The 15,345-nt window shown below is 38.3% G+C and overlaps 1 protein-coding gene across 2 annotated transcripts; it reads left to right on the forward strand.

Annotated features, from left to right (window-relative positions):
* The first annotated feature begins 6,717 nt into the window (after window positions 1-6,717).
* Window positions 6,718-15,336, forward strand: Gar1 (GAR1 ribonucleoprotein). 2 transcript variants are annotated; one of them, XM_015484639.2, is made up of 8 exons: window positions 6,718-6,882; window positions 7,103-7,201; window positions 7,523-7,742; window positions 8,915-9,069; window positions 9,736-9,795; window positions 12,653-12,797; window positions 14,580-14,645; window positions 15,015-15,336. In XM_015484639.2, exons 3-8 carry the CDS (start codon window positions 7,535-7,537, stop codon window positions 15,026-15,028), a joined length of 648 nt encoding a protein of 215 aa, XP_015340125.1. In that variant the 5' UTR covers window positions 6,718-6,882; window positions 7,103-7,201; window positions 7,523-7,534; the 3' UTR covers window positions 15,029-15,336. The 2 variants fall into 2 exon arrangements, with proteins under 2 accessions (XP_015340125.1, XP_015340126.1); XM_015484640.2 differs by lacking the exons at window positions 6,718-6,882; window positions 7,103-7,201 and adding an exon at window positions 7,220-7,318.
* The last annotated feature ends 9 nt before the right edge of the window (window positions 15,337-15,345 follow it).

The raw sequence follows: 15,345 nt of genomic DNA on the forward strand, positions 1-15,345 counted from the left end.
ATTACAGTAGCCCTCATCCTCTGAATGAACAGGGTCAATTACCCATCAATATAGTGACTCCTTTTCTTTCCTGCTAGTCTCTAGACACAAGGATCCCAATGTGCACCAGGCAGAAACCTTAGATTATATTTGTTCAACAGGATTCTTACTGTGCTCCTGGTGAAAGTGTGGTTCTTTGGGGATCAAGTCCTCTAACCCTACAGAGTCTATACTATTGGGGTCAGGAAGCACAAAGCCCCCAGTTGGTCTTTGGGAATGATGATAAGCATGGTCATTCCTACCTCTATCCTTCATGTTACTAGACCTATGTATCCGTCCTATTGGTAATACAATGCTATATATAAGTCTGATTATATATACATAATGCTCCCTGTAGAATAGCACCCTGTTCTTATAGGATACTGCCTTTAAGTAGCACCCCAGCTTTGCATTCTGGAGGCCACTCCAATGTTAACCCAACTTAGGGTAGTGTGATATGTGATATGACTGGTGGATTGCATGGTCATAAGCCAATTCTTGCATTTCTTTTGCTATCAAGTGTGTACTCTCCTTAGATCCTTGGGATCCCTTTCTGGAAAATTAGACACTCTGTCACCATGGTACTAACTGAACCCCTGCAGGAAGAAAAAGGACACCCACATTGAGATGCACAGTGGTAAGGTGTAAGTTCTTTGAGTAAGACCCATGGACAATGGAGTGTAAAATTAGTTTTTCTTTAAACAGATAAGAAGTGCAGCTCCCATAAAGGCAGGGTCCCAAATGGGTAACATCTGAGTTGCTGCTGTCTAGAGATTTATATGGTATTGCTGAAGGTGACCTTTAAAGCTATTTGCTGTTGACTTTTGAGGAGTTTCTCCAATCAGAATGAGACACTCAGTGATCATGTGTCCCTTGTCCAATCAGGATGCTAATCATGGATCAGGATGTTCACCAGCTTATTCATATGCATGGCCCATCAGATGCTTTGTACACATAATTGTTGCAATGTAGGTCCTAATGACAGCTCCTGCTTTCACCATCTATTCCTGCGAGCACATACCACTGGCCATTCTAAGATTGAAAGGATCATAGGTAGTTAGTTTGTCACCAAATGGCTAGTTGGTCTCCTTGATAAATTGTGCCATCTTGTGGGCACAGCACTGGGTTCTTGCTGTTGGATGGGGCATTTGTTGATGGCAGGGCTCAATGATTCATGGAGGTCCATGTTCTGTTTTCATGGGTCATCTCCATCCCTGATTCCATCATCATTTCATTCTTGTGCCCATCATGTCAGCACTGGGGAACTGATGGCTGAGAATGGTTAATACCAAACTGGCATTTTCAAAATTATTTATGATTTTTTCCTCTAGCAGATGCATCAGTGAGCATGAACATGTTATAAAGATTTCCTGCTAACTCCCATATATACTCCATATTTCAATCCCAGAACTTTTTGTTCTTGAACTTCAAATATTTTTCATTCTACAAAACAAAGATGATCAGGCAATTGTCTAAGGCTCCATATATAATCTGACCCCAGTCCACTTTTGTTTTCATTTGGAGTGGATGATCAAGTGTGCCCCCCTTAAGTTCTGCCTCTAGGAAGGATTTTTCCTCACCAATGTCTTTCAAAAGTACCCATGTGATTGTAATACAGATGCTGCCTATTTTTGACTTGTACCTGCATGCTAAGCAAACCCATTGCAAGTTTTTCTCTCCTCCTTCAGTTGGTTTTTCTCTCTTCCTTAAGTAGATTCCCCATATAGCCATATGTGTGACCTGTAAGGGAGGGGCATGGGCATCCATTTGGATGATCCCCAAATAGTTCTGGGATACCTGCTAAAAGTACCTTGCTTGTAGCCTCTGGTGGTGTTTGTGTTTGGTTGTAGATGTCATAATACATTTTGGGGGCTGGGTATGTAGCTCAATGGTACAGCATTTATAGAGCATGTGCCAGGCCCTTCAGTCCAGCTCCAGCACTGCAAAACATAAAAATAAAAGATACATTGTTGCTATATCTGCCTAATCTTATGCTTTGTAAATCTGTGAGGACCCAAGTACTCAATTGACAGAAGGCAGTTCTGGCCACATGGTGACATAGTGTCCCATGCTCCCTTTATTCCTCCCTCACAAGTTATATCAGATTTTCTATAAAGCAGTTCCTGTAGCATTCTGGTGCGAGCCATCAGTAGTGTCCAGGTTGGGCCAGGAGCAAGTGTCCCTTGTGGTTTAAAGTGAGGTTGCAGAGGAGTTTGTTGTGTGTGGTTTTGGGAGAATGGTGTGGGCGGTTGGGTGGAGAAGAGATCAGTATTTAATGCTTAATTTTAGAAATGTGACCCTGAAGGCATACTGTATTTTAATGGTACCTATGTAAATAAAACATGGACACACACAAAAAATAAATAAATAAAGCAGTTCCTGTAAGCTGAAAAGGGGCATGGGCATTTATCAGGGACCAGAAGCGCACAATTATACCCTCAAATGGAGTATAATTCTCTGCTGCATATGGTATGGCCTTGTTCCAGAACTCTAATCCCAGGTTTCTTCAAACTTCCTGACTACCTGGAGATAATAAATAACCTTAGTAAAAGTTTTTTCCTTCTTACCAAGGATGACAGCCTAAGTCCTGTGCTGTTCTTATCAACAAAAGTAGTCTTAATAAATGGTTTGCTGTAACGTCCTTCTTTGCACTTAAAAAAGAATTTGTAAAAACCAATATCCCTCACATGACACCATTTGGGGAAATGCAAATTCTATGCTGTTAGAATTCATTACTACCAGATGATCATCTTCATATTGTCTTGAAAAAACTGTTTTCAGATTCAGTATTTTTTGACTTGCTTTATAGGTTCACAATGCTTGATTACCACCTGTGTTTTACAAATCTTTCAATTCAATGTGGTGAATTGTGAGGACGAAGTGGGAGAAAATTGTAAGCCTCAGTAATTCTGATAAAAAACATAGAATTGTGATGAAGAATCCCCAACTAATAAATGCAGCAATGGCTCTAGCAAAACTGAAAAAGCACTTAACTACAAATCATAATAAAGGAGAACTACAAATCATAGAAAGGAGAATTACAAATACTATCCAGCTAATGACATTCCTGGATTTATTTCCTTTTTTGCTGTAGCTGTAGTTCAGAGGTAGAGCGTATACTTAGCATACAAGAGGCCCTGAGTTCAGTCCCTGGAACCACAACACAACTCAACAAAACAAAACCCTAGGATCTGAAACACTGCCCCTCAACCCCCATGTACCAGCGACTGAGCCCAGATCCCAGATCCTCATTGTAGCAAGAGCTATATTTTTATTCTAAGACAGGATCTTGCTAAGTTGTCCAATTTGGCCACAAACTTGTGATCCTTCTGCCTTAGCCTCCAGAGATGATATACAGATATAAGCCACTACACCTGGCCTGAATTTCTGACCTATAGAAATTGTGCAAAGTGATGTTTGTTGTTTTAAATAATTAACTGTTGGGTAATTTATTATAAAGAAAAGGTACTAATACAGATTTTGGTTCTTAACAGGATGCTTGAGTTGGAAAATGAATTGTAGGAGTACTTTTCAGAAAATAGAAGGTGAGGGCTGGGGATATAGCTTAGTTGGTAGAGTGCTTGCCACACATGCCCAAGGCCCTGGATTCAATCCCCAGTACCATTAAAAAAAAAGTAATCCAGATTTTTGTCAGCTTTGAAGATGAAGAATGGCTGCAGAAACTAGCTACTTAGCAGATATCTTTCATCAAATGGACTAGTTGAACAAGTATTTTCAAAGCTCTAGAGAAAATATTTGGACTCACAGTGATAAGATTCCTAGGTTTAAATGGAAATCAAATTGTTGGAAAAGTCATATTGCAAATAGAAATCTTGAAATCCTTCCATTGCCGCTTGGATTTGAGAGCGAGGAAGTCTCAAGTCTTACTGAAAACCACTTTGGGAAGATTTCAGAACAAAATTGAACAGGTTAAATAATATTTTCCTTCTCCTTTGACACACTGTTTCACTGGATGACTGCCCCTTTCCCTGAATCTTATCATCCTGAGCACCTGACTTTGACAGAAAGGGAAGAACTTTATAAGTTTATGACTGTAAACAGATGAAATGTACTGATTTTCCCTTCTCTAAACTCTGTTCTTCTGTGAAAGAAAAGCATTCGGTTGTTCATTAGGAAAGGAATGATCATTTTGCCATACTTTTCAACTTTTTATTTGTGTGAGAAAGCTTTTTTTGTTGTTATTGAATGAGCATCATGAGTAAAGACAGAAACTATCTCATTTCAGTTGAAAATGAAATCTATGTGCCAATTTCAAGTTCAACTTAGAATGGGTGTAAACACAACAAAAGACAAGATTTCACACTGAACAAACACATTTCATCATTTTCATTTTAAAATGACTCTTGTGCATATCCAGGCTTATAAAAACAAATCAACATTCATTAAAATAAAATTGTAACTTTTACCAAATTAAAATAAAAAGCTGAAGTTTTCTCTCTCATTTACTTTGCATTAGTTAATATTCTTTGTGAGTTATTATTCTTATTAGCTTATAGAGTAGGCAGATAAATCAGATTCACAGAAAAACATCATTCTGTATTCAAAAGAGCAGAGATGTACAAGAACGTAAGTGTACTGAATATCATTGAACTATACATTTTAAAATGATGAGGATGGTAAATTTTACGTGTATTTTGCCACAGTTAAAACAAAAGGATTGACAATTATTATCTGATCATTGTTTCTGACTTGCTTATCATGCTATTTTGTGTGACGTGTGTGCATGTGTGTGTGTGTGTGTGTGTGTGTGTAGGTTTTTTTTTTTTTTTTGAGGTGGCTCTGGAGTCAGGAAAATTATTTCAGGAGTTCCTCCAGGGTGAAAAAATAGAGATTGGTCTAGTAGATGGGAAATGGAACTTATGCTAGCTAGCAAAAGGAAGCAATTGACAAAGACAGAGAAAGAGAAGAAAGGCAGCAATGCTGGCTTGATGGGACAAAGGGATGGTGTAAGGCACAGGGGGGGGAAGTTAATTACATAGAAGGCATAATTGATAGAGAGGTTTTACTTAGATTTGTTGCTAAAGGAAATGGGAATGGTATAAGGAAACTTACTAAGTTCAATATGTCATCAAATGCAGTACAGATGGGAGGAAGAAGTTAAGCCTGAAAGTATTTAAGAAAATAAAGATGTTCATAATGTGAGAAGATGCCATTACTCACTGTTATTATTTCTGAATATTTGAATTCTTGTAGAATTGTATTGGATTATTCAGGGCAGGAATAAGACAAGGAAGCATGAGTGTCAAGAGGCCTATAATCAGTTGCTGACAAATACAAAGTTATTTTGGAAGAAATGAAAATAAATTGATAGCTTTGGATAAAAGAGATTGCAACCAGGCTGGGGTAGGGATGGTGGTAGTGATGGTAAGCAAGGAGGAGAGTGCTCAAAGGTCTGAGTTCAGAGATTAGAAACCAAGAGTATGATGCTACCATGAAGACATATAGGAAATGGAAAGATGAACAATTTGGGAAGAGGATAGGGTGGAGGTAGGAGGGACAATAAAGGACTGAGGATTGTGAGAATCAAAGTTCTAGTCTGTTGTTCTTACTAGCTGGTGAAGGTATTTCACTTCTCTGAATGTCGAGTATTTATAAAGTAGTTAGGTAACAGGTGATCTTAAAGTTCTTATACAAGTTCAATGGTTTTTATCATACTGGAGTTGGAGATAATAGCGGGACACCAAATGGAAATAGAAACACCAAACTTAATGTTAAATTGCACAACACAAAATAGAGCAGGGAAGCTGGGCCCGGTGGCTCAGGAGGCTGAAAAAGGAGGATCAGAGTTCAAAATCAGCCTCAGCAATAGCGAGGCGCTAACCAACTCAGGGAGACCCTGCCTCTAAATAAAATACAAAAAAAGGGCTGGGGATATGGTTCAGTGGTCGAGTGCCCCTGAGTTCAGACCCTGGTACCAAAAAGAAAAAAAATATACAAAGTAGGGCAATTATGAATAATTCTATACCTGTAAGATGTACAGAATTTAAAGTGCATTTATCAAATTTGAATTAAAATACACTCAACAAATTCCTTTTCAGGGCTATTAGGTGCCCACTATATTTAGTGTAGACATACTGGGACTCCCAATATTTCCATAATAAAGTTTACAAACTGTCTTTCAAAATTCCATTTACAATAACGCTCTGAAATAGGGTACCAATCTCCACCTTCTTTCAAAGGGGCAGTAGACTGTGTCAAATATCAAGGAAAGATCATAGAGGTTTAACATAAAAAAGGAGGTCAACCAAATATAATAGTTAGAGATCACTACCTTTACTAGTGAGGGAATTTTGGTCAATGTGGGGATTATGTCAGATACCAAAAGCTTACGGAAAAATGAGGAGAAACTTCTATTAATCCCATCTGTGCTCAAAACGTCGTACCTGATGAATGAATCAACTGTACTGTACAAAAGATTAAAAGGTGAGTTTGGCTTCCTATCAGATAATAATTTCTTTAAACATATACACTTTTCTTTCTTTAATGAAACCAGAGGATAAATGGAGAGGCACAGTTCAGCCCACAAGGGCGTATATTTCAAAAGATCTGCAACAAACAAGAGCCTCGAAAGAATGCAAGCACTTCCGCCAGCTGTGACAGGTTGATATGGCCAGACCCACCTCTGGGTAGAGCGCGGCCTGGAACCATGGTCACACTTCGCGACCACGAATGAACGAGGTTAAAGACCGGTTCTCCAGGCTGAGGGTGGGAAGAGAACCACACCAGAGAGCAAAGACTGAAGGAGCGCAACCTCGCCTGACACTTAAACGCCCGACTTCTGGCAAGAGGAGGCGGGTCCCTAACTCCGCTATCTCCTAGGGCAACACGACGGCAATACTTCCGGTAACGTCCTGACGTAATGGTTGCCGTTTCGCTTTACTTCCGCTTTCTCTTGCTAAGCAAGTTGATCTTACTGTCGTAAACTCCTGGTTGGAGTTAGATATTGTTGCTTCTTTTCCGGCTTTGAAGGCTTGTTTAGAAAGGCGTCAGTGTCGCTGCCTCTCTCCGTGACTGGCTCTTTTTGCAAACCAGTAATTCGAGTTTGTATTTTTTTTTTTTAAAGTCTATGCCGTACGGTGGCCGAGGAGGTTCCAGCTCGGCGGAAGTGTCCTGCGGGTGGGTGTGAACGTAAAGGCCCGGGCCAAAGGTGCACGTGGCGGCGGTGAGTGGTCAGAGAAGCAAAAGGGTCAGATAATGTGGGAAGCAGAACGCAGCTGCGGGAGGGAGGGAGGAAGAAAGGCAAGCAGCTTGAAGACCTTGCTTCCTACTTGGGAAGGAGGTAGTAACCGCGGGCGGCGAGGCTGGTGTGTGATCGCGCGGCGCTCCTGGGGCCATGGGAAGATAATATTGGCGGTGTGGGCGAAATGTCAGGGATGCTGTCATAATTGTTCTTTTTTATGGTGTTCTGAGCGAGGCGCAGGAATATCACATGTGTATTCGTAGACCACAATGATCATAAGGTACTTACTGTTTTTTCCACCAGGTAGGAAAGATCATGTCTTTTCGAGGCGGAGGTCGTGGTGGCTTTAACCGAGGTGGTGGTGGTGGCGGCGGCTTCAACCGTGGTGGCAGTAGCAACAACCACTTTCGAGGTGGAGGAGGCGGCAACTTCAGAGGCGGCGGCAGAGGAGGATTTGGACGAGGGGGTGGCCGCGGAGGCTTTAACAAAAGCCAAGATCAAGGACCTCCGGAACGTGTAGTCTGTATGTCGTCTTCAAAGTTTATTTAGCCTGTTTGGAGAAGTGGGGTTTGTTTGTGGGTTTGTTATCAGCAAGTATGAATGATAGTTGGATGCTCCGAAAAGGAGTATGCAGCTTGGGGTGGGAGGTGCTAGAAACTGACTTAAAATGGTACTGTAGTTAAAAAGATATTAGAGAATGTACTATGGAACTTGAGCTTAGGCTGAAAAGATTAATTAGGCATTAATGGATCCTTACCCCTTTTTACAGATGAGAAAATTGATTCAGAATTAAGTTTCTTTGCTAGGGTTTTAAGTGAACAGAGCCTGACTAAGAATGGGTGGATCCGTGTGAAGATGGTTCAGGGGGGGCCATAGCTCAATGCAGTGGTCCCAGCTCACAGGCTGTTATAACAATCCTTACGTGAGACATTGAAGTCTTGATTTAGGATGACAACAGTGAGGAAAAAATGGAAGGGTTAGGTGGAAAAGACTTGAAGGGAAAAAAGTAAGTAGAACTTGACTGATTTTAGAAATGAAAGGTTTTGAGCTTGGATAGGGAAGGAGAGTTAATTTTGCAGGCATGTGATGAGTGTTCTATTTGGGGTAATAGTTAGAAATAGAGTTAGATATTTTGGGGCTGTATACTTGCCTGAAAATGATTAAGAATCATTGGCAAAGAGGTGGTAGTGGGAATGGGTTCTAGGAAAGGAGAGGGAAAAAGACAAGAACGGAGACTGATTTACATTTAAGAGTTGGGGGAAAGAGGAAAAGATCAGGAAAATAAAGCATAGTGTTTGATGAAATTGGAATAGTTATAATAAGATTACTTACAGTTGAATGGTCTCAGTGTGTCAGTCAAGCACTATTCTAAACTCTTGACATTTATTATTCCACTTAATCATGTGTTGATGTAGATACAGCTTATATGTTATTATCCCCATATTAAAGAGAACACTAAAGCAGAGAGAAAGTGAAGACCTTTCCCTAGGTCACCTTAACTAGTAGCTGTGGCTACTAGCTGTAAGTTGTGGAGTGGGCATGTCAGCTCAAGAAGTCCACACTGTTAATGACTGTGCTCTTCTGTCTCAGAAGAGAGCAGGTATAGTGAAATTTCAGACAGTTAAGAAATCAGAGACATTGGCCAGTATCCTTTGATATAGTTTCATATATTCATATTTTCTTGTCCTATTTCAGTATTAGGCGAGTTCCTGCATCCTTGTGAAGATGACATAGTTTGTAAATGTACCACAGATGAAAATAAGGTGCCTTATTTCAATGCTCCTGTTTATTTAGAAAACAAAGAACAAATTGGAAAAGTGGATGAAATATTTGGACAACTTAGAGATTTTGTATCCTTTTTAATTGGATAACCTGGTAATTTCACTGACCATGAATTTATTATCTCCCTCCCCCTTTGCAATTAAATAGTCATTAAATTTAACTTCTTAATTAAGATAGCATTTCCAGGTGTGTTGGTCCATGCCTGTAATCCTAGCATCTTGGGAGGCTGAGGCAGGAGGATCCCAAGTTCAAGGTCAGCCTAGGTATCTTAGTGAGACTGTCTCAAAAATTTTTTTAAAAAAGGACTAGGGTTGTAGCTTAGTGGCAGAGCATCCCTTGGTTCAATCCCCCAAAGTAAAATACATACACATACATGAATAAATCAGTATTACAACAGGTTGGATCATAAGGAGAATGAAGAGGGGGAAAAAGTATTCATTTATATGACCTGAAATAAAGCCCTAGAAAAATGACTTTCTTTTTGGAAAATTTAGAAATTATGAACTTTTAGATAAGAGCTACAGGATTAAATTGGTTGCGTTGCATATTATGGTGCTGCTGGAATGGTATGGTATGTTTTGTTTTTTAAAGAAAACTTCCATTTCCTCTGGGAATCCATTTTTTCTCTTTTCGATATATGTTTGTACCTTGTAACTTTGTTTATAGAATGATAAATGAATTCAGAAGGCTTAGTATCTTCATCTTAATTTTTTATTCCTTAATAAAATCAATAGTATTTTTCAGTTAAATTGTCAGAAAACATGAAGGCAGCTTCCTTTAAAAAACTACAGAAGGTGAGTCAAGCTTACAATACTTAGGATCCTTGGTTTTATAAGGGAATGACATACCTTTGGATAGTACTACTTGGTGCACTTCAGTCTCCCCCATTGTATCACTAGTGAAGCTCTTAACCTAATCAATCCCAAGTTTTCAATTCTGCAAACATAATAAATGTTTGACTATTACTTTGAAGTTACCATCAGTGGTGTATTTGTTGCTTAATTTAAGTTTTTATAGCTATTCTCTATCTGGGACAGTGGGACAAAATGGGTTAAAGTGAAATGTTCTATATTATAAACATTGAGCTTACTGATCCTTTCAGAATGTACTCCTTGCTCATGTTAGCAAAATCTATAAAAATCCAGAGGATTTTTTTTTTAAATTATTAAAATGTTTAAGGGCTGGGGATGTAACTCAGTGGTAGAATACTTGCCTGGTATGGGTGAGGCCCTCAGTTGATCCCCAGCTTCCTCCCCCACCCCCCCACCCCTCAAGAAAAGTTGCATGAGCAAACATTCTAAGTAAAATGTTACATTGTAAAACATCTGGAAAAAGATGGATATTAAAAGTATTTCACAAGTATTTTCATAACAAGATAAATGTTGTGCAGGAAATATATAGGTTCCCATTAGAATCTTTATAGTGGGACGAGATTTAGAATGGGCTCAAAGTTGAGACCTGAAAGTTGACTAGGAATGAGTCTCAATACTGATGGCACTTCAGAGTTATCTAAGGGGGAGGTTTTAAGATGTCCTTTTAGGTCCCATTCCTAGAAATTTGACCTAGTTGCTCTTAGTAGGGGTCAGATCCAAGCTCCAGGATAATTTTGATGTAGTTAGACAATGCGCTTAGAAACCACTGAGCAATCAAAGAGGATGAAGTACAGTCTAAGTAAACTGCAAAATCTCAGTAAGCCACGTAAGTATTTAAAAGAGGTGGACCTATGGTGTGGGCATAGAACCTCTAGGAGAAGTGGGGAAAGATGTGAAGTAAAATTGTGAGATTGGAAGGAGCTTGATTACTCTAGGTCATCACAAAGAGTTCAGATTTTAACTTTTTTTCCCCTTTTAAATTATAGGATAATAACATTTAAATTTATTCTTAAAAAAGTCACTATGGAAAAATAGAAAAGCACATTGGAAAGGAATCAGTACTTTGTGTGAAGGGGCCCAGTAGGTTGTTACAGTAGTCTTACAAGAGGTATTTTTGGCTGAGGGAAAGACAGTTGAAATGCAGAAGAGTAGGTGGATTTAAGAGAAATGTAGGTCATCGTATCAATAGGACTTGGTAACTGACTAGCTATTGAGGTTGAAAAGGTTGAAAAAAAAAACTTCAGCATGTTTATAGATGGTGGCACCATTTACTGAAATGAGCAACTATGGAAAAGAGAGAATTAAGGGGAAATAAGGAGTGGTTTTGGACATAATGCGTTTAAGGTACTTGTGAAATAGTCCAATGGTCAGGAGTTTAAAGGAAGGATATGAACTAGAGATGAAACTTGGAAGTTGTCAGTGTACAGGCAGTTTATAAAACAGTCTAAAAGAATGAGAAGAAAAAACATGGATGAAGAGCTTTAGGGTACTTCCCAAATGTAAATGTCCTAGCGGAGATTAAGAAATATTTTCTGCAGAAAGGGAGTCAAACTACAAGCATGTTTAAAAGTAGTATCCCAGGAGAATGGAGTGTTTACGAGAGGAGTTGCTCAGCTCTGGCAAAATGCTGTAAAGTCTTCTTTGGGTTTAGCAACATGGAATTCAAGTAGCCAGTGGAATGGTAGACCCAGAAGCTAGATTGGAATAGGAAATGAGATGGAAACTATGCCTTGTTGCTAGGGGGTCCCTGGAGCTGAAGAGCCTAGAAAGAAACTGTGCTGAGATAGGCTTCTCATCTAGCAACCTGGGTAAAGAAAAGTACCTGTTATAGTCACTTGAATTGATTCATATCCTTGCTGTTTCTTACAGTATTATTAATTTGAGGATTTAGTATTTCATATGTGTGTGTGTGTGTGTGTGTGTGTGTTTTCCCCTAAATCACAGGTACTAAGTTGGGCACATTGTATTTCTTTTGGTTTCCAGTCCAGTGTTATCTGTTTTAAGTTCAGGGTTTCTTTATCCAACTTGGGATAAAGTCTGGAAACCAGTGCCACCTAGTTGAGCTTTCTGTGATGATGGAAGTTCCTGCCCAGTACAGTAGCCACTGGCCACAACATAGCTATTGAGCACCTGAAGTGTGACTTACGAGACTCATGAACATAATTTTTATTCTCACATTTTAATCATTAAATAGCAACATGTGGCTAGTGGCTGCCAGACTGCACATGTAGATCTAGACAATAGTTTTGAGATGATGGGCCACAAAGAGAAGGGTAACAAAGGGATATGTAGAGAGGACTACAGATATTATTATAACTAATATATTACAGTTTTGAAGCCTCTGATTGTGTTTTGTGTAGAAGACCCGGGAGAGAACACGCTTCCTTAAAATTTTATCAGCTCCAAAACGTCCTTAACTCCAGATAAAGGATGGGGTTAGTTTCTGTATATCATTCATTACTCAATGTGTTCAGGAAACATTGATGTGATCCCTTGTAATAGTCTTGAAAGCTGGTACGCCAATGCTTTATTTTAAATTTTATGCTCAATTTTATGTGTGTAATGCTTCTTAGGTGGTTTATGTACATTACTTTTTGATCCTCACACAATCATGCCTTATTGTCTACATTTTACTGAAAACCAAGGTACTAGAAAAGTAAGTCCTTGCTCAGAACTACACAGTAATAAGTGCTAAGAATAAGATTTGAACCTAAGCAGTTTTCATTATATTGTATTGTCCCCCAGGTTATCTTACAAATTGTTTGTATTAAATTTCCAGTTTTATATAGACCCATTTAAGTTGCTGCCGCTGCAGAGGTTTTTACCTCGACCTCCTGGTGAGAAAGGACCTCCGCGAGGTGGTGGCCGGGGAGGCCGAGGAGGAGGAAGGGGAGGAGGTGGCGGCAGAGGCGGCGGTAGAGGTGGTAAGTTACTTATGGGAGAAAATTTCTAATGAGACTTCATAGCCACAGCTGATTCATATAGTACAATTTAATTTTGTATATAGGCAAACTTCCCTTGTATTTATTTATTTTGGTAAAACTTCTTTCAAGTATTGGCAGATTGTCCATAGTAATAATGCTTTGTTTCAGTTATTTAAAAAGAAAAAAAACCTTAACAGTTCACTTTTGAGCGATGTTTAACTCTTAGGTTATTTTATCTCTTGGTTTTCTTAGGGAGTTTCATAAAGTACAGTCATTTGTTACTTAATGGCAGATAAATTCTGAAAAATTCCTCATCAAGCAGTTTCATTGTTGTGTGAATATTAAGTGTGCTCACACAAATCTAGATAGTATAGGTCAGTCACCCAACGTGGCTTCTTGACACAGTTGAGAGATGGTAAACATGAGATGTATGGGGCTAATGCTGGTGTCCGATGGCATTGTTTTACAGTAAGCTTTTTTATAAGTAGGAGTATACTATAAAATTACATTAAAAAGAATAATAAACACATAAGCTAATAATAGATGTTCATAATCATTATCAAGTATATACCAAGTTGTACGTTCTATACTTTTATATGACTGGCAGCACAGTAGGTTTGTTTATATCATTAACACCATAATTATGTGAATAATGCATCAGTTTACAGTGTCACTGGGCAATAGGAATTTTCTAGCTCCATTGTAATTTTATGGGACCACTGTCTTATACATGGACTTTGTTGACCAAAATGTCATTGTACACTATATGACTGTATGATTATCTTAACTGAAGTTTAGTTTCTTAGATAATTGTCATTGTATATTGACTGTATGCTGAGAGCTGGTCTTACTCTTACTATCCATGTACATTCTTTCAATAATTAGCAAAGATTTTTGAGATAGGTGATGTTCTGATTTTGTGTATGAGGAAATGGAGTCTCTTAGAAGTTCATTTGCCATAATCAGTTGGCAGACCCAGAATTAAAACCCATGGCTTTGATGTTATGCTGGGAACTGTTTGTAATATTGGTGCTGTTTGACTTGTAATGGGGTTACATCCCTATAAACCCAGCCTAAATTAGAGATTTCCAATCTAGTTGAAAATCCACTTAGTATACCTAACCTGCCGTACATCATCGCTTAGCAACACAGTACGCTGTACAGTAACTATTGAAATTTCAAGGTTTATTAGCACCCGAGCATCACCTATGGTACATATGCAGCTTGGTTAAACTTCCACATGATATTTTCTGTAGTATCCCCAGAGCAAAACTACCCATACCTACTCCCATTTGTTTTTAGAATAAATGGTTTTAATCAAACTATCCTTAGTTCAATTAAAAGTATTTACATAAGCAAAAGCTAAGGTAAGGACTGGGGTTGTAGCTTAGTGGTAGAGCACTTGCCTAGCATGTCTGAGGCACTGAGTTCAATTCTCAGCATCACATAAAAATAAATAAAAGTCCATTAACAACTTAAAAAATGTTAGAAAATATTTTAAAAGTTGAGATAATCATACATTTAGCAATAGTGCTTAATCATACTTTGACAAGTTTTTCTGATTCATAACGATGGAGTCCTGTCTAAAGTTGGTAATCTGAGGTTTGCCCTCCTGCCTGATTGGAGAACTGCTACAGTTTCTCCATTTTTATCTTTGAAAAAAAATTTATGTAAGATAATAGGTGAATCTATATTTGTTCTTTTTAATTATAAGAATTGTATCTTTGTTGGCTTATCAGCAAGTGAGAAGCTACAGTTATTTAATAAAATTTCCCCTTTTAGGTGGATTTAGAGGTGGAAGAGGAGGTGGTGGCTTCAGAGGAGGAAGAGGGGGTGGTGGTTTCCGAGGTGAGTATAAGAAAAAAATGTCTTTAATGACTGAATTTTTAGGATTGATACTATCTGCAATTTTCTTCTTTTAATTTTCTCTCTGCTAGCAAGTAAATAGAACATTGTGGTATTCTTTGCTTTAGACTAATTTTTGGCTTCATTTTATATCCTTTTTTTTCCTCTTTTAAATTTTTTCTTGTATTTCTAACATTTTGCTGTATTTTTAATTTGAAAATCAAAGGTATAGTATGAATGACAGTTACATTTGGTAAGGTAAATTTACTAAAATTATAGGACTAATGTTGATTTTAAATCTGAGATTTGGTTAATACTTATATTAAAAATCTCTTTTCTGGTCCGTTAACACTTTAATTTTCTCTTGCCCAGGGAGAGGACATTAGATATAGCATCTGACAGACTTCATCAGTTGACTTCTGCTTTAACTGCATGATCTGCTTCTGCTCTGGATTGGAAACTGATGTCTTGAGCAAGTCTTGGAAGATGTAGTCATTTTGTGACAGTGGAGTTGGTGTGTCAGTGTTATGCATAAATGAGTGCAGCAGAACCATCATTTTAGCTCTGAAAGAGCAGAAATAAGTCTTTATATTTTGTATAGTGCCTGGTACTCTGTGGGTGCTTAATAAATGGAAAGGAGTTTTCATTTGAATCATATATGAATTTTTTAAATAAAATGTTTTATTCCTTTAAATTATTTAGT

This window comes from Marmota marmota, unplaced genomic scaffold (genome assembly GCF_001458135.2).
Source record: "Marmota marmota marmota unplaced genomic scaffold, marMar, whole genome shotgun sequence".
NCBI classification, from domain to species: Eukaryota; Metazoa; Chordata; class Mammalia; order Rodentia; family Sciuridae; genus Marmota; species Marmota marmota.

Excerpts from the sequence above, each read along its gene's own strand:
- Gar1 (XM_015484639.2), top strand. The coding sequence starts at position 7,535 with ATGTCTTTTCGAGGCGGAGGTCGTGGTGGCTTTAACCGAGGTGGTGGT. Across the intron at positions 9,070-9,735 it reads TTGGACAACTTAGAGATTTT|TATTTTTCAGTTAAATTGTC; the intron begins GTATCCTTTTTA and ends TAAAATCAATAG. Across the intron at positions 9,796-12,652 it reads CCTTTAAAAAACTACAGAAG|TTTTATATAGACCCATTTAA; the intron begins GTGAGTCAAGCT and ends TTAAATTTCCAG.